The sequence below is a fragment of the Peromyscus maniculatus genome, chromosome 21, assembly GCF_049852395.1.
Source record: "Peromyscus maniculatus bairdii isolate BWxNUB_F1_BW_parent chromosome 21, HU_Pman_BW_mat_3.1, whole genome shotgun sequence".
Lineage (NCBI taxonomy): Eukaryota > Metazoa > Chordata > Mammalia > Rodentia > Cricetidae > Peromyscus > Peromyscus maniculatus.
This window is the reverse complement of record NC_134872.1, coordinates 47955381-47973458: the sequence shown is the minus strand read 5'-3', so window position 1 is coordinate 47973458 and position 18078 is coordinate 47955381. Positions and strand designations below refer to the sequence as shown.

The 18078-nt window shown below is 54.3% G+C and overlaps 1 protein-coding gene across 1 annotated transcript in view; it reads left to right on the top strand.

The window, feature by feature from the left end:
• Positions 1–17596, top strand: part of C21H6orf132 (chromosome 21 C6orf132 homolog) — a 32122-nt gene extending 14526 nt beyond the window's left edge. Inside the window, exons 3-5 of the mRNA XM_042265703.2 lie at positions 9682–9757; positions 12402–15699; positions 16150–17596. Of these exons, the coding sequence (XP_042121637.2) occupies positions 9682–9757; positions 12402–15699; positions 16150–16267 (3492 nt within the window). The 3' untranslated portion in view covers positions 16268–17596. The remainder of the gene's footprint in view (positions 1–9681; positions 9758–12401; positions 15700–16149) is intronic.
• The last annotated feature ends 482 nt before the right edge of the window (positions 17597–18078 follow it).

Here is an 18078-nt window from a genome sequence, read left to right as displayed (position 1 = left end):
AATCCCAGCACTTCAGGCTGAAGAGGGAGGATCTATGTGAGTTCTAGGACAGCCAGGGATCCACAGAGAGACCCGGGCTCAAAACAAATAGAGCTGGGTCTTTGCCACAGGCCTCTGGGAGAACAATCTCTCCCCAAGGTCCTTGGGGAAACGGAGCCCCAGCTCAAGGCAGAGCCTGCCCTACACAGCCGCTGATCGAAAGATTGTACTCTTCTCTGGGGTGACCTCTTCTCCTCACCCCATCTGATCCGGTCATCCCCAGGCTGATGCTTATGAGAAATTAGAAATGAAATGCCCATGTGGTAAATACGGGCAAACTGGCTGGACAGGTCTGGGGGTGCCCAGGGCGGTGAGAGCTCCCTGGGTTGCCCTACCCTCTGAGTCACACAGACCTGGCATTGCCAAGAGGAGGCATCCCTGAGCTGCGGAGAGACCTGTCTTCTCCGGGCCCCCTCCCTCTAGTCCTTGGTCACCTGGGAGCTCCAACAGCTGAAGGCCTACTGTGGAGCCTGCCCAGCCATTTTGGGAGCTCATCCCTAAATTCAAGGCCCAGACAAGGCAGTGTGGGTTTGACTGACTCATGTAGGTGACGTTGGAGGAGAGGTTATGGGGTAAGAGGTGTCAGAGGCCTGCAGAGAGAACAGAGTTGGAGCGTGTGCCCCTCCCCCACCCACCGGACCCTGTTACTCACAGGAACCCCAACTCAGCCCCCCCCAGAGCCAGCTCCACCCTCGCCCTTACCTATAAACAGCTGCCTCTTGGCTAGCCCCCAGGGCTCCTGAGCATTCACCACAGTGGCTGCCTCAGGAGGGTTGACCAGGAAGAGGAGAAGTTAAAACCGGACTCAGGGAATTTAAGCAGACAGCTCTGGAATCAGGTCTGGAAGACAAGAGTGTGGACGTCAAGGACTTGTCCCTTTGGCCCTGCTTACTCCTTGCCCTGGAGGGAAGGGCCAGAGCTGAGACCTGGGACACAGGCACAGCAGCTCTGACACCAAGAGGCAAGGAGCAAGGGGACGTGGGGAGCACTGAGATCGTTTTCAGACTCACGCATCCCAGGCTAGCCTTGACTACAGTGCCAATGATTACAGTACCAATGATTACCCTGAACTTTTAATAATTAATTTAAATTTCTTTCTTTGTTTGTTTGTTTATTGAAACAGACTCTTACTACAGGCTTCAAACTCAGAGATCCTCCTGCCTCTGCTTCCTAGTGCTGAAATTAAAAGTGTTAGGCATTAATTTACCTTTTTCTTTTTTTTTTTCTTTCTTTCTTTTTTTTTTTTTCTTTTGGTTTTTTCGAGACAGGGTTTCTCTGTGTAGCTTTGCGCCTTTCCTGGAACTCACTCTAGCCCAGGCTGGCCTCGAACTCACAGAGATCCGCCTGGCTCTGCCTCCCCGAGTTCTGGTAATTTACCTTTTTTTTTTTTTTTTTTTGGTTTTTCGAGACAGGGTTTCTCTGTGTAGCTTTGCGCCTTTCCTGGAACTCACTTGGTAGCCCAGGCTGGCCTCGAACTCACAAAGATCCGCCTGCCTCTGCCTCCCGAGTGCTGGGATTAAAGGCGTGCGCCACCAACGCCCGGCTTGGTAATTTACCTTTTTAAAATTACATTTATTTCTTTATTTAGTGTTCTCTCATGCTTTAGTGTGTGCGAGGAAGCCAAAGAACGTGTGTGAGTTAGTTCTCAGCTCCATCATGTGGGTCCTAGAGATTGAATCAGGTCATCAGGCTGTGTGGCGAGGATCTTTGCTGCTGAGTTATCTTGCCAGCGCAACCTTGAACTCCTGGCCCTCCTGTCTCCTCTCTGGAATGCTGGAATTGCAGGCATGCACTGCTGTCTGATTTATTCAGTGCTGGGAATCGAACCCGGAGCTTTCTATGTGCTAACTAAGCATGCTGAGCATTCTAACAAGCCAGCCACATCCCAGCTGAACCCATGGCTTCATGCAGCCTGGCAAGCACGCTGCCAAGCAAGGTGTCCTCAGGCCAACTAAGCTCATTTCTAAAATCGCCCACTGGAGTCTGATTTCAGAGAAACTAGATGCCAGGGAGACCACACAGCTGTCCTCAGGTCTGTACCACGCCCTGTCTTGAGCCCCCCCCCCCCACTGTCCTTGGCCAAAACCCCTACACGGCCCCCCACAAGGCAGTGACAGCCAGCTGGCCTTCACTTAGCTAAGCCCCTTGGTTGCCTGGAAATTTTTCCTTGTGACTCCCACTGTGGGTGGGCTTGGGTCATGCTTGGGTCTCATTCGGGAGCAGGGTCTTCTCCCTCCCCATGCCCTCACAGTTCGAGCCTCCGTCGTCTCCAGGACGCTGACAGGCCTCAGGAGGAGGCTGGTGAGGAAGGTTTTCAGGCTGCAGTGAACAACTATCAGAGCTCTCTGACATCAAGGTCAGCCATGCATTTCCTGCTCGCCCAGCCTCCAGGGATGTGCCCTTGGCTGGACCCTTAGGAATCCCTGGCATGAGGATGTGCATCGCAGGGCAAGAGAAAGTCAGCGGGATGGGATGGAGCCATGCGAGTGTTGAGTCCTGTTCCCTGAGCTCCTGCTGGCAGCAGGGGTGAGCAGCAGACTCGAAGGCAAACTCGGGGGGGGGGGGGGGGGGGGCACTTCCTCTTCTCTTCAACCCTAAAATTATAGCAAAAGTACCAGAGAGGATCCTGGGGACTTGCCCCTGACCCTAGGGAAGCATCCTTTTCCTCAACACATGCCTACAGAGGCGTCACAGGGCTCTGCCCTCTGCGGAGCATCTGGATTTCCAGGCTCTTACTAACCCACAGAGGGGTCCGGTTGTTGCTGTTTAATTAAATTTTCTGAGGTTTACTTATTTTGTGATGTGAGTGTTTTGCCTACATGTATGTCTGTGCTGTGTGTGTGCTACCCACGGAGGCCAGAAGAAGGTACTGGATCTCCTGGAACTGTAACAACAGTTGTGAGGCACCCACCTCCTATGTGGGGGTGCTGGGAATCGAACCAGGTCCTCGGAAGGACAGCTGTGCTCCTGACGGCTGAGTTGTCTTTCTAGCCTCCTGAGTTGATTAGACACAGGAACCTTCCTCCTCTGGCCTGTTTTTCTGTGGGCACACACCTCAGCCTCTGTAGTCCAAGGCAGGTGGGGTCACTCCACTTTAGAGTACAGGCGAGGAGGCACTCAGGGAGCTGACAGTCACAGGTGCTGTCTCGGCCTTTGTGACACTTTATTTGGTTGTTGTTTAGAACAGGACTTCATGTAGCCTAAGCTGGCCTTGAACTCAATGTTCCTCCTGCCTCTATTTCCCAAGTGCTGGGATTATAGGAGTTTGATACTACACCAGCTCATATTCTGTTTTCGTGTGTTTTATTTTGAGACAGGGTCTCCGTATGTAGCCCAGGCTAGCTTCAGACATGTAGCACTCCCCCTGCCTCCGCTGTCCAAGTGTGGAGATCACAGGCATGGGCCACCAGGCTGAAGGACACTGAGTGTGGGCTCTAGTTCCATTCAGTTTAGCCCTTTAATACACAGACCTACTCTGTAGTCCAGGCTGGCCAGGGCTTAGCCTGCTCTTCCTGCCTCACCCTGCTGGCTAGCTGAGTGGACTGAGTCTGAGCCGAACACCCTACAACCGTAATAACTTTTAAGAATCAGAACAGTGTTGGGTGTTTTTTTTTGTTTTGTTTTGGTTTTTTTAAATGAATGAAATACAATCACTTGTTAAGAAAAGAGACTGAAAGAATGCAAGATGGCTCAGTAGGAAAAGGCATTTACCACCATTTCTGATGACCTAACTTGATCCCCGAGCACCCCGTGGTGGAAACAAAGTGATTCCCACAGGTTGTCCTATGTGCATCCCCCACACATACATATATACACACAAACATAATTAATAGATAGATGGCATTTTAGAAAGAAAGGGCCAGGTGTAATGGCGCACGCCTTTAATCTTGGCGTTTGGGAGGCAGAGGCGGGTGGTTCTTTGTGAGTTCAAGGCCAGCCTGGTCTAGAGAGGGAGATCCAGGACAGCCAGAGTGACATAGTAAGACCCTGTCTTGGGGGGTGGGGAGAAGAAGAAAGGAAGGAAGGGTCGCTGGACACAGTGACTTAACGTACATAATCTGGCATATGGGAACAGAAGCAGGAGGATCAGGAGTTCAAGGCTGACCTTGGCTACATATGGACTTAAAGACCAGCTTACAGTGGAGAACTGGAGAAGGAAGGGAGAAAACAGCGTGGGTCTCCTCAGAGTGGTGCTTCCCTCCACTGCCAGCCCTGCCCACACAGTTGGCTCCCTGGCCGTGACCTCCCTGAGCTCAGGCACCGCCATGGACCTCTGTGAAGGGAGCAAGGCGGCCCACGGCTGCACTTCTGGGTGTTGTCTGCTTGGGGAGACGAGGAAGTGCTGAGGCCCAGTTTCATGACGTTCCTGACTGGCACAGCCAGGCTGGACTCTGCCCCGGGCCCTGCGTGAGGTGCCTGCCACGGCAGGAGAGGGTGTGGCCCGACGGCTCAGGCGCCCCTCTGAGCGCTCTTTGCTTGTTGCCCATAGGCCAGTTCTCTCCACGGAGGGGTGGGCGGCCACCCCTTACTCACAGGGCACTGAGGCACAGGCTCATCCCTGCACACAGACAGCGTCTTGGACAGTCTGCTATTTTATCAGTGAGAGGCCAAGGACAGGGTGGTGCTGAGGTGAGGAGGGTAACACACACATGCACACACCACACACACCACACAACACACAACACACATGCCATACACACACCACATATACACACCATATACACACACACACACACACCACATACACACCACACCCACCATACACACACACACATACACCACACACCATACATACACACACCACACACACACATCACATACACACACCACACACCACACATACATACATACGCATACCACATACACACCACACACGCCATACACACACCACACCATACACACACCACACACGCCATACATACACACACACCACATACACACCACACACGCCATACATACACACACACACCACATACACACCACACACACCATACATACACACACCATACACACACCACATACACCATACACCATACATACACACCACACACCGTACATACATACACACACACACCACATACACATACCACACCCGCCATACATATAAACCACACACGCACACATACACCACACACCATACATACATACACCACACACACACCACATACACAACACACACACACCACATATACACATACCACACCCGCCATACACACACACCACACACCATACATACATATACACACAACACACACACACACACACACACACCACATACACACCACACACGCCATACATACACACACCATACACACACACACACACACACACTGGCTGCTGGCCTGTGGCTTCTGAGAACTCCTTCCTGGCCTTCCTCTTCCTCTATTGCACTTCCTCTGTCAAGTCTCTGGAGTTAGACAACCACCCTGAGGCCTAATGCCTGTCCTGGCGGGGTGGCCTGAGTATCCAGATGTGGCCATGTTGCCATCCCCACAGCCCAGGTGAGGACGTCACAGGAGGGGCACCTTACGAGCCAACCTCACAACACATGGTCCGAGGACAGCTTTTGGGAGTCACCCTTGCCTTCCACCTTGTTTGAGGCTGCATGTACTCCAGGATAGCTGACCCCACACCTTCCTGTCAATCCTCCGGCCTCTGCCTCCCGTCTCACACCACTGCAACCAGCTCTTTGTGTGGGTTTTGGGGATCTCACTTGGGTTGTCGGTTTGCACTGTAAGAGGTTTTACCTTCAAGCATCTCCCTGGCCCTCTTCCTTCCTCTTGAATTCTCATTATTATTGTGTGTGCATGTGTATCATATCTCTCTCTCTCTCTCTCTCTCTCTCTCACACACACACACACACACACACACACACACAAACACACACACACACACACACACACACACACACACGATGCATAACTGCATATTCACAGGTCAGAGGACAGCTTTGTGGACTTCTCTTACCTCCACCTTTATGGGGTTCTGGGAATTGAATTCAGTTTGTAGGCTTGCATTATTGGGCAGCAAGCACATTATTGTCTAAGCCATCTTGTTGGCCCAGAGGAAGGATATAACTTGGCTTTTATTTTTCTGAGACAGGGTCTCATATAGCCAGGTTACTGCTAAACATGATCCTCCTGCCTCTACTTCCCAAGTGCTAGAATTACAAATGTGCACCACCATGTCCGGCTAAGCCTTTTAATGTGTGATACAATTTTTAAATGTTCGTGTGCTTTTGTGTGTGTGTGGGGGGGGATGTTGCATGTAGGCGTGCGATTACACACACAGAGGACAACTTCAGGCATCGGTCCTGAGGTGTCTTGGTCTCACTTCTGCTGCCGTGACAAAGCGCGCTGACAGAAAGCAGCTTAGATGAGAAAGGGTTTATGGGTTGTAACAGTTTCCGGTTACAGTCCATCCACCCTGGAGAGATCACAGCGGCAGGAGCCTGAGACGGTTGCTCACGGCACACCCATGGCCAAAAGCAGAGAGGATGCATGCACACTTAGTGCTCATGTAACTTCTCGCTCTTCAGTCCAGGGCTCCACCATGGAATGGTGCTGCCCACCTTCAAGCTGGGTCTTCCTACATCAATTAAGCATTCAATACAATTCACAGATAGCCCACAGGCCAGCCTGCTCTAACCAGGTGATCTGGGTTGTGTCCAGTAGACAGGTAAGCTAACCATCGGAGTCTTCCAAGTCTTGCATCTTTTGTTTGAGAGTCTCCTCTCACCAGCCTGGAACTCCAGCATGTATGCCAGACTGCTTGACCCTTGACTCCCCCTTCTCATTTAATCTCTCTCTCTCTCTCTCTATATATATATATATATATATATATATATATATATATATATATATATATATATATATATTATTTTGGCTGGGCAGTGGCTGGTGGTGCATGCCTTTAATCCCAGCACTCAGGAAGCCAAGGGATTTCTGAGTTCGAGGCCAGCCTGGTCCACAGACCGAGTTCCAGGATAGCCAGGGCTACACAGAGAAACCCTGTCTAGGAAAAACATAAGAAAACAAAACTGTATTTTGTGTCCTTGTGACTCTCTTAAGAGCTGAGAAATTGGGACTTTTACCCCCAGTCCTCCTAGCATGCTGCTTAGGGAGACAGAGTCTGGAAAGATTCCAGAAGGTAGTGCTGATGACATATGTTATCTGGTAAGCTGTGTTCAGTCAGCAACCGCCAACTGTCCCTGAATGCTCTTCATGGCACACTCCTCCCCCCCTCCAGGATCATACACAGCCTGCAAATGCATCTCCAAGCCCTTCTCGTGTGTGTGTGTGTGTGTGTGTGTGTGTGCCACAGCATGTGTGTGGGAGTCAGAGGACACCCTCGGGTGTTGATCCTCACCTTGTATCTTGTTTGAAGCAGGGTCTCTGGTTACACCCGGGCTAGGCTTTACGTGGGTTTTCGGGTATTAGAACTCAGGTTTCATGCTTACATAGTAAGTGCTTTCCCCACAGAGCCATCTCCCCAGCCCCAAAGCCTCTTCTTGAGGCTTTGCCTCAGTTCCCAGACTCCAAAGCCTGAGCTCTTGCCCATTCACACCAGACGGTGCAGCTCGTCCTTAGGGGGCGGCTGTGGAGAGCCAAATGCCCAGCGGGGGCTCCACGGACCTGGGTCTGGTAGTCCAGTTGTATGCTTTAAGTTACTTCTCAAATGCTTCTGAGTGTCATTTCCTCATCTAGTAAATATAGGGGACATCTTTTCATCGAGGGTGACTAAGAGGGTGTGTTCACAGGAGCGTTCTTATTAGAAATGAAGGGGGGCACTGGGGATGTGGGGCGGCTCAGTTGGCAGAGTGCCTGCCTAGCATGCACAAAGCCCTGGGTTTGATCCCCAGCACCACAGTGTGCTGGAGATCTCTGGAATCCCCATGAGGCACTGGGAAGGTGAAGGCAGGAAAACCAGAAGTTCAAGGTCATCTTTGCTCTGTAGTGACTTAAAGGAAGGTCAGTCTGTGCTATCACAAAAGAAGGGAAGCAGAAAGAAGAAAAATAAAGAGGGGAGGGAGGGGACTGTCAGAGGAGAATGTGAGATGCTGTAATAGTCCAGTGGGAACGGAGAGTAGGCTTGGGGACCAGAGGCCAGGCCACTGAGACCCTTCAAAAGCACCGTGTGGTGCTCAGCCGATCTTCAGAGCCGCAGGTGTGTGCACTTTGTTGTTGATCTATGGAAATGTGTGTTGGGGGGGATAGGATGCAAACCGCCTCCCAAGCCGACACCTGTGTAAACAGCCCTGCTCTGTTCCGTTTGGAGAGCAGAAGGCACCTGCACTGTTTCCAAAGCCCCGGTTCACCACTTACTTTTTTCCTGTAAATTCCTGATGAAAGCCTGGAGTAAACAGGAGGTCGGGATGGGGATGTTAGCTTTTGGCCACTGGGTGGCCAGAAGTAGTCACTGCAGGGTTCTTTCCTTAGGTTTGGGGTCGTTTCCAGGAATTGGTTCTCTCCTTCCCTTCTGGGTCCCAGAGACCCAGCTCAGCACAGTCGGCCTTGGTGGCAAGCGCCTTTACCCTCCGAGCTGTCACCAGCCCCTGTTTTTGTTTTGACAGGGTCTTAGTATAGCCTGGAACTTACTATATAGACCAGGACGGCCTTGATCTAGAAATAAAGGCATGTGCCACCATGCCTGGCTCCTCGGTTTGTTTTTAATGGAGATTTTCATTCATATATAGTTGATCTTCGTCCTTGCTGATTCCAGATTTGCAAATCTGATCTGTAACTAGACAGCTAATACTTACGTTGCTATGTGGTTGTTCTCATACATGCATAGAGAGATGAACAATTTGACTGGCAGCCCCAAAGCTTACATCTCTAGCTGAGGACAGACAATAGGACACTTGGCTTTTTTTTTAAGCCTCATGTCTCTCAAGCGGGCGTCAAACTCACTATACAGCTGAGGATGTCCTTGAACTTCCTACCCTGTGTACTGAGGTGACAGGCATGGCTTTTGCAGTGCCGGGACTCGAACTCAGGCCTCTGTGTATACGAGGCAAACACTACCAATTGAAATGTATCTCCAGCCCAGATTCATCGTTTAAAATTCACTCTTAGGGCTGGAGAGATGATTTATCGGTTAAGAGCACCTGCTGGGGGCTGGAGAGATGGCTCAGTGGTTAAGAGCACTGATTGTTGTTCTTCCAGAGGACCCAGGTTCAGTTCCCAGCATCCACATGGCGGCTCACAACTGTCTGTAACTCCAGTTCCAGGGGCCTGATACCTTCATTCCAATGCACATAAAATAAAATTAAATAATTTGTTTTTAAAAAAAAGAAGAGGAAGTGTGTAAGGCTAGACAGATGGCTCGGCTGTTAAGAGCACAATCTGCCCTGCCCTCGCAGGGGACCCAGGTTCAGTTCCCAGCATCCACGTCGTCATTCTCAAGTGTGTGTAACTCTGGCCTCTTCTGGTCTCCGTGGGCGCTGCACACACAATGAATTAATGAAATGAATCTAAACTAAATGGATTCTCTCTAACGTTTTCACATCCTTATGAGGTTGTACAGTCACCTCATCCCTGCGGTGTCTTCAGCAATACAGCGGACTCGTACCCGGGATCAGAACTCCGGCTGGCCATGCAGCCAGCGCTCCATGAGCCCTGACCTCTTTCTGGTCTCTTTCAGAATGCCCAGGAGAACCACGGGCTGGCTGTGCCCACCCCCTCGGTCCCAGAGGACTTCGCAGGCAAAGAAGCGGGAGGTAAGAGGACTCTGATCTGTGGCTTCTCCATCTTTCCTTCCTCCGTGGGCCCTGAACTCCAAAAAACAAACACCTACCCCACCTTCCCAGCGGGAGACAAAGTCAGAGTCCTGGGCCTCTTAGCCACTGGCCGAGGTGGGTGAGGACAGTGGGCTGGGAGATGCCGAGAGCAAGAGCCGAGGTCGGCTAAGACCCATTTGAGTCTTAGTGGGGAGAGGGGTGGAACCAGGTCACAGCAAGACCTCTGGGGTCAGACACCTGTCTCAGCTCTACCCTGATTAGCTCTGTCCCTGGGACGCTCGCCCTGCCTGGGAACAGCAGTGCCCACTCGAGGACTGAATGTGTGGGACGGATGGAAGCCACGTGGTGTTAAGGTGTCTGCTCACACCTGGCCAGGCACATCCCATGTCACGCAGAGCAAAGGTTATGGAAGACTGCTGGGATCTCACTCACTGCTTCCCTGCCCCTCCCCGCATCGGCCACGTGGGGTTTCCTTAATTAGCCTAGGCAGGTTTTCACCCCAGGGTCTGCATCTCAGCCCCTCCTACCGTCCCTCTGCTGCAAGGTCACCTTCTCAGGGGAGCCTTCCTAAGGAAATGGCACCCCTCAGCACCCTTCCCCTGCTGATTTTATTACTGCCTTTGCCATGGTAATGATTTACTAATGTATGGTGTCCGTGGTCTGTCTGGTTGACCCCTTAAGGAATAAAGTTTAGGGGCGGAGCAAGTTGCAGAGTGTGTGGAGGCCAGAGGTTAACATCACCTAGCATGAACAAAGCCCTGGGTTCGAACCCTGGGACAAAACAAACAAGAATAAGCTTTAGTGAGAGGTATCTGTTTGTTCACTGCTGTCGGGACCCCAGGTGCTCCATTCCAGGCCCCCATTGTTCAGGATCACCAGCTAAGAGACGCCTTCCCAGGCACCCTTTCTCAGGCTGCTGTCTGCTCTCCCACTTGGAGGTGGGAGAGGAAAGATAAGTGTGAAGGAGGGAGGCAGACTCTTCTGGGGCTGCAGCCCAGGAGGAGAGGAAGACGGCTGCGTCCAGGTGTCCATCTCCGCAGCCACATTGCCCTGGGTACCTTCCTTCCTCTGCGCCATCCACCAGTCCAGAGCCTGCCGCAGAGGTTCTAAACGACGTGACTAAGTGGGTCCCTACAGTCTCCGCTCCCCAAAGCATGAGTCGTCTGTTTGTGAGGCGCCTTCCTCCTCGCTTTCACCGTCCCCACCTCTCCGCGATCCCTGATCTGTCCCCTCTTCCTCTTTTTTGTTTGTTTATTTTTTCTAGACAGGGTTTCTCTGTGTAGCCCTAGCTGTCCTGGAATTCACTCTGTAGACCAGGCTGGCCTTGAACTCACAGAGATCCACCCACCTCTGCTTCCCAAGTGCTGGGATTAAAAGTGTGAGCCACCGCTGCCTGGCTCCCTTTTTTTAAATGTGCATGTGCACCTGTTAGTGTGTATGTGTGTGTGTGTATGTGTGCATAGTATACATGTGTATCTGTTAGTGTATGTGTGTATAGCATGCATGTGTACCTGTTTGTGTGTGTATATATAGTATGCATGTGTACATGTTAGGGTGTGTATAGTATGCATGTGTATCTGTCAGTGTGTGTGCATATATAGTATGCATGTGTACATGTTTGTGTGTGTATATATATATAATATGCACGTGTACCTGTGTGTGTGTGTGTGTAGTATGCATGTGTATCTTTTAGTGTGTGTGTGTATAGTATGCATGTGCAGGTGTGTGAGGCGGCCAGACGTGTTTTCTCTCTTCTCTTTCCACCCTATTATTTTGAGGCAGGGTCTTTAACTGAGCCTGGATCTTGGAATTGGGCAGGACCAGGTGGCCAGCGGGCCCCGGTGACTGGCCTGCCCCTGATTCCCAGCACTGCTGACAGGAGGCCACCACACCAGCTCTGTGGGTGCCGGGGCTCCGAACCCAGGTCGTCATGCTCACACTGCAGGCCTTACTCACGGGCTCATCTCCCCAGCTTCCCTTTTTCTTTCTTTCTTTTTGTTCTTGTTTGTTTGAGACAGTCTCACTCTGTAGCCCAGGCTGGCCTTGAACTCACGGCAATTCTCCTGCCTGTTTCTCAACTATTGAGATTGTAGGAATGAGCCACCACACCTGGCTTCCCTGAGGCACTGGGAACCACAGTAACCTCAAAGAACTCTTTCCACGGGCTTACACGATTTAGTGTAAGCCCCAGAGCCTGCTCCGGGGCCTGGAGTGGGAGTCGCCCGATTACAGTTACAGGGGACTGACCGCTCCTAGGACAGCTCAGGACATAGGGGCATTGCCGCTTCCTCGGTCAGGTTTGGGATGGAAGAATTGGGAGAACTAGCGTTTCTTGGCCAGTCCCTCCTCCTGTGCCCGGCACAGAGATTGGCAGATGGCTCGGCAGGTAAGGTGAGTCACCGAATCTGAGCCGAGCTCAGTGGTAGGATGTATTCCCATAGTTGTCCTCAGACGGCCACAGCCATGCCATGGTAACCCCCACCCCCTACACACACACACACACACACACACACACACACACACACACACACACGTGAAAGCAAGAAACAGACAGAAAGAGAGAGCTTTCTTAGAAGAGGCAGGGGACTGGCTCAGCTCCACCTCTCCGCCTCTCTTCTTTCAGGTACCGGCTCACTGGTGAACGGCAACCTCCGACTGTACAGCTCTGTGGGCGACCTGAGGCCTGTACACTATGACCTCGACTCGTCCATCCCCCCACCTCCCCCAGGCCCAGCCCCAGGGCCACCCCAGGACACTTCACAGCCTCCAGGGGAGTCCCCTCCACCTCCACCTCCGTCTGTCCCTCCTCCTCCCCCTCCCCTGCTGGCGGAGCCCCCACCCCCACCCAGCACGGCCCCACCCCCACCCCCAGTACTGGACACTTTATCTCCCTCGGCTGCCCTCTCCCCACCATCCACACCTACCCCTCCAGACTTCATCCCCCCTGCCCCACCCTCAGCTTTCCTGAGCCCCCCTCCACCTTCTTTGCCAGCCCCAGGACCCCCAACTCCAGTCTCCCCTCATGCATCTGGAACACGGATTATCAAGTGGAAATCAGAAGTAGCACTCAATGGCAGGCAGCCAGAAGACCCCAGGACCAGTCCCCCCAAAAGCCCCGCTGAACTGAAGGGGAGCCACCTAGGGCCTAGCCCCGAATCCCACCTCACCTTCCCCAGGTCATTCAAGGTGCCTCCCCCAACTCCAGTCAGGACCTCATCTATCCCGGTTCAGGAAGCACCAGAAGAGGAGGAAGCCAGCCAGAAGGCCTCGACACACTTCCCCCTGCCTCCCAGCTTCAACATCCGCCCTGCATCTCAAGTTTATCCAGACAGGGCCCCAGAGCCAGAGCACCCCAGAGAGCCCAGGCTTGAGACATCAGGCAGCCCCAGGCTCAGGCAGTCTGAACCCCAGACAAATGGACAAGCTGGAGTTCCACCTCCAGCCCCTCCCCTGCCCCCAGCTGCTCCCCCACTACCTCCACCTGCCCCTCCCCTGCCCCCAGCTGCTCCCCCACTACCTCCACCAGCCCCTCCCCTGCCCCCAGCTGCTCCCCCTTCGCCTTCTACTGAGCAGGCAGCCCCTCCGTCTTCTGGACTTATGAAGACCCCCAAGTCCAGCTCACCTACTCTCCACCCCAAATCCAACCCCCCCACTCTGGAGGACACAGACTCATCAGAGCCAGTGGACTGGAGAGACCCCCGGCAGATGGAAAAACTTCGAAGTGAGTTGGCAGCCTATCTCTGTGGGTCCAGGAAAGAGGATCGGTCACTCGGCCACAGGCCAGTCCCTCCAGTGGCCTTGAAGGACAAGGAGAACAAGAAGGGGCCCAGCCTACCAGAGGAGGCAGCTCCTCCGAGCCTGCCCGAGAAGACACACCCATGTGGTCCTGTGAAGAGCCCCTCCTGCAGCAGCAGCCTACCAGAGAGAGAAGCCACCAGCGGCCTGACCCTGCCCCCTGTGGACTACATCCCCCAGGGTACCCCAGCCCCCCCTGTGGACTACATCCCCCAGGGTAGCCCAGCCCCCAGTGTCAGGCAGATCCGGAACGAGCTGGAGGCCCGCTTTGCCTCCTCGGCGGAGAAAGAGGCCAAGCCCAGCATAGCATCTCTGCCGCCCAAACCCCGGCTGGAAGGGGGGAGAATCTTTGAAAACGGCACTGTGAGTGGCAGACTCCATAAGCCTGTCACCAAGAATCCACCCCAGCTGGCGGCCACCCCTCTGCCTGCCACGCCACTCCAGTCCAAGATTCCACCTGGGCCAAAAGCCCCACCCAAGGCCACACCTGGGCCAGCCACACCATTCAAGCCGGCACCCGGGCAGGCCACACTGCCTAAGACCACACCCGGGCCCGCCTTGCCACTCAAGCCTACGCCTGAGCAGACCACATCACCCAAGGACACAGTTGGGCAGGCCACACCACCCAAGGACCCACCAGGGCAGGCCACAGTACCCAAGGACCCACCAGGGCAGGCCACACCACCCAAGGACCCACCAGGGCAGGCCACACCACCCAAGGACACACCTGGGCAGGTCACACCACCCAAGGACACACCTGAGCAGTCCATCCCATCATCTCAGCTGATTGCCAAGAAGGACCATGTCCCAGTGAGACAGAGAGAAAAGCCAGAATCTCAAGAAAATGGAGTGGCCACCCAACTGTCCACAAATGGAGCGCTCTCACCTCCAGCCCTCCCACCAAAGATGTCCACTGGTGGAGAGGAGGTACCATTTCTCTACAGACCCCATCGCAGCCAGAACAGCCACAGCCGAGGGGTTGCTGTGGTAATTCCCACTAGGGCCAGAGCGGAGGCCACAGGCTCCGGGGGACAAGCGGACGAAAAGGAGCCGGAAAGCCATCCAGCCAAACCTCTTACCCCAGTCCAGCCTGATGACCAACTCCTCAGACACCCGGTGACCGGGGAGGTGGTGGAGCGGGGTTCCCCAATGGCCCTGCTCCTTGCAGCCAGACAGAGGGCACAGAAGACCAGGCCTGGAGGGCCTGCCATGGGACTGGGACGGTCCTCTCTGCCAGGGAGTCTCCGTGACCATAGCAACCAATCAGAGACCAGCTCTGACAGCATCTTTTACAGAGGTAGCCGGCCCAACTCCTTCCTCGTGGTCCCTAAGGTACCCAGCGAGACAGAGGGCTCCCATCTGACCTCAGCACGGCCCACTGGACCCGGTCAGTGGAAGCCCCAGCAGGGGCGAGACACACAGGGCCCAGAGCCAACCCATAGGCATGGGTGGACCAAGGCGGAGTCCCCGACCGCTGTGGCCCGGGAAAGACCCGCTCCCTCAGGCTTGCCCCCGAGCCGCGCCCTCCCCAAATCCTTCTCTTCTCCGCCCTCTCCTTCCTACAAGAGGGAAGAAGAAGAAGAGGACTTCAGCTTTGATATCATTCCGCCGCCGCCAGAGTTCAGCAATGACCCTGAGCCCCCCGCCGGCCCCGGGCTGCAGCATCAGGGCCGTCGCGGGTCCCCACCCAGGAGCAACTTCTCGGACCTGGGGCAGCCCCTGGACGCGGGCCCCGGGGCCCATCCGGCTCGCGGCTTCTCGCGCTTTCCCGGCGGCGCCCAATACCCCGGGCTCGGGGGCCTGGATCGCTTCTCCGGCAGCGGACGCTCGCTCATCAAGAAACGCCTGTACGTCGGGGAGCCCCACCGCAACCCCGGGACGCCCCGCGGCGCCACTGGCCGCAGCCTGAGCTCCCCTAACTGCTTCGGGCCGCAGCCCGGAGGCCCCGAGATGCGACGGGTCAACTCGGCGGGCCGCGGGGCCCCCGGAGGCCTGCACGCGCGGAGGCTGTCGCTGGAGGGCGCCCGAGGCGCAGCCGAGGTCAAGTACAAGGCGCCCGGCGGCGGAGCCGGTGGTGGCGGCGGCAAAGCCGGCGACTATGGCTTCGTCCCAGCCAAAGGCAGCAGGTGAGCTGGGGAAGGACCTCCGCGGGTTCGCGACATGGGATGCGTGAACAGAGTTAATGCCAAGCCCACGGCTGTAGCTTGCGACTACGAGAGAATGGAGAAAGGCCCAGATACCTGGAGAGGGTGCTGTTGGCTGGCTCCTTACTTCCCAGCACACCTCTTCCCTCTCCTCCCGCCCTCTGGAGTTTCAGGGCTTCAACTCAGTGTTGAGGAAAGGGAGACCTAGCGGACCAGGTGGAAAGATGGATAGAGACGCAGGCTGGGAGCCAAGGAGTCTGAGTGAGCATAGGGTACCAGGGGTGTCTGTCTGGTGCGCTTGGTACCCCCTGGAGTCCAGAAGTCCATCACATCACATTTTAAAATTTCATGTTCTAAGGGAGGTGGGTAGAGTGGGACCAACCAGCTAGCTGCAGGTGAACCTTCACCGCTCTCCTCTTCCGCTCCCTCCAGGTCTTCCCACGGCACCACCCACTACGGAAGTCCCATCAATACGTTCACCGTGAGGCCAGGGACGCGCCATCCCATCTCCTACGCCTACCCTGGAACCCATCGGAAAGCCACCTCCTGAGCTGTGGGTCACTCGGCTGACTTCTAGGGGTTGGATTCGGGCAGTTGTTTTGTGGGGGGTGGGAGGTCGCACCAGGTATTATAGGTCCCGGCTCACACCACTGAGAGCCTTTGCTCCGGAAGACAGAGACAGACAGGCCGATGTGTGAGTGGCAGAGGCCTGCGGAAGATGGACATGGAAAGGACCGAGGGACAGCTTGGCTATGTTCTGTTGGCGGATAGGGGTGGGAGGGAGGAGGAGGAGCTTTCTGGACCCATGGCTTGTTTCTGCTATCTGGTACTGTCCGCTTTAGCAAGGTTCACTGAAACCAGTTTACACGCGGGTTCTAAAAGAAGGACTGGGCCTCAGGGCTGAATTGAAACCCATGGGGGTGACAGTTTGCCTGTCAGAACCTCACAATGTGAGGCTCTCATTAACACCTGCCTGCCTCTCCCCCTGCCCCCCAACAGGTAGTAGCTAGCTGGTCTTCTTAGGCACTTGGAAATGGGATCAAGACTGCTTGCATAACACAGAGCGGTCTCTGCAACAGTGCCTTATGGACTGGCCAGGGCAAGGCTAGGTTCTTTCTCCTTGGCCTTGGCTCTTACCCGTGAGAAGGCCTTGAGAGAGCCTGGGATGGGACATGCTTTTCCATCCAGGCCCTGGTTCAGTCCTACTCAGGGGGTTGGGCCAAGGAACCACAAGGTCCAGGAAATGTGCTGCCAACATGGAGATGGGTCCTGGAAAGTCAAGGGTAGTGTGCTGAGGCCAGTTCAGAGCAAGGGAGACCATTTGTCCGCTGCCTGGGCAGTCCAGGGTTATACTAGTGAATTGGAATATATATATATATATATATATATATATATATATATATATATATATATATATGTCCTGGTTTGTGTGTTATGTCAAATCCATCAGGAACAATAATTGTTCAGGTGAAGACTGACTGGATTCCTGGGACCAGGTCAAGGCAGAAGAGAAAGGAAGGGCAGAGGAGTGGCCCATCGCATATGAACAGTGGGCAGACGTGAGGAAGCTCCCCAAGGGAGCGGGACGTTGGGCCTCTGTGATCTGTGGTACTAACTTAAGTACTAGGTGGTTGGGACAGGAGGTGAACCACCCAGGTGGCTCAGACAGATTCACTGTGTTCATGAAGCCACGTCCATCAACAGCTCTGGCCTGGAACTGTTCCCCTAAGCCGAGTTTTAGGAAAGAGTTTGCTAATTCAACTGCAGCGTGGAGGCTTGAGGAGCGGGGTGTGGCCTCTCAGCTACGGCGTGCTCCGGGGCGGTGGAGAGGGGCTTGGTCTCACTTGGCATGGCAAATAAACATCCAGTTTGGACTGGCCCCTGCTCTGCCGCTGTCGATTGGTGACTTGGATCTTCCCTGGGCATCACGGGACTCTGGCAGTGCTCAGCTGGACAGTGCCAAGCACAGGAGACCGGGTCCAGAGGCGAAGCCAGGTGATAAACTGTCCTTAAGCAGGTCTCTTCGATTTCCTGAGCCTGGTTCTCCCTCTGGGCCTGACGGTGATCCCACCTCATCAGGCTGCCTGAGGAATGGAGGCGGCCACGTGTTCCTTTTGTGGCAAGACAATGACGTGGTTCATGTCCTCGGCCAGGCCAGAGTCTGAGGCCTGGCATTGTGGTACCAACCTCCAGTTCCAGCACTGAGGAAGTACAGGGAGGAGGGACACAGTTCAAGGCCAGCTTGGCTGCACGAGACCCCACCTCTAACTGGAACAAAAAACCCAGGGATTTGTGAACGGAAGTAACTTAGGTCATGGAGGTTGACCCAGGATAAGGACCCCACATTTGGCTCTTTTTTTT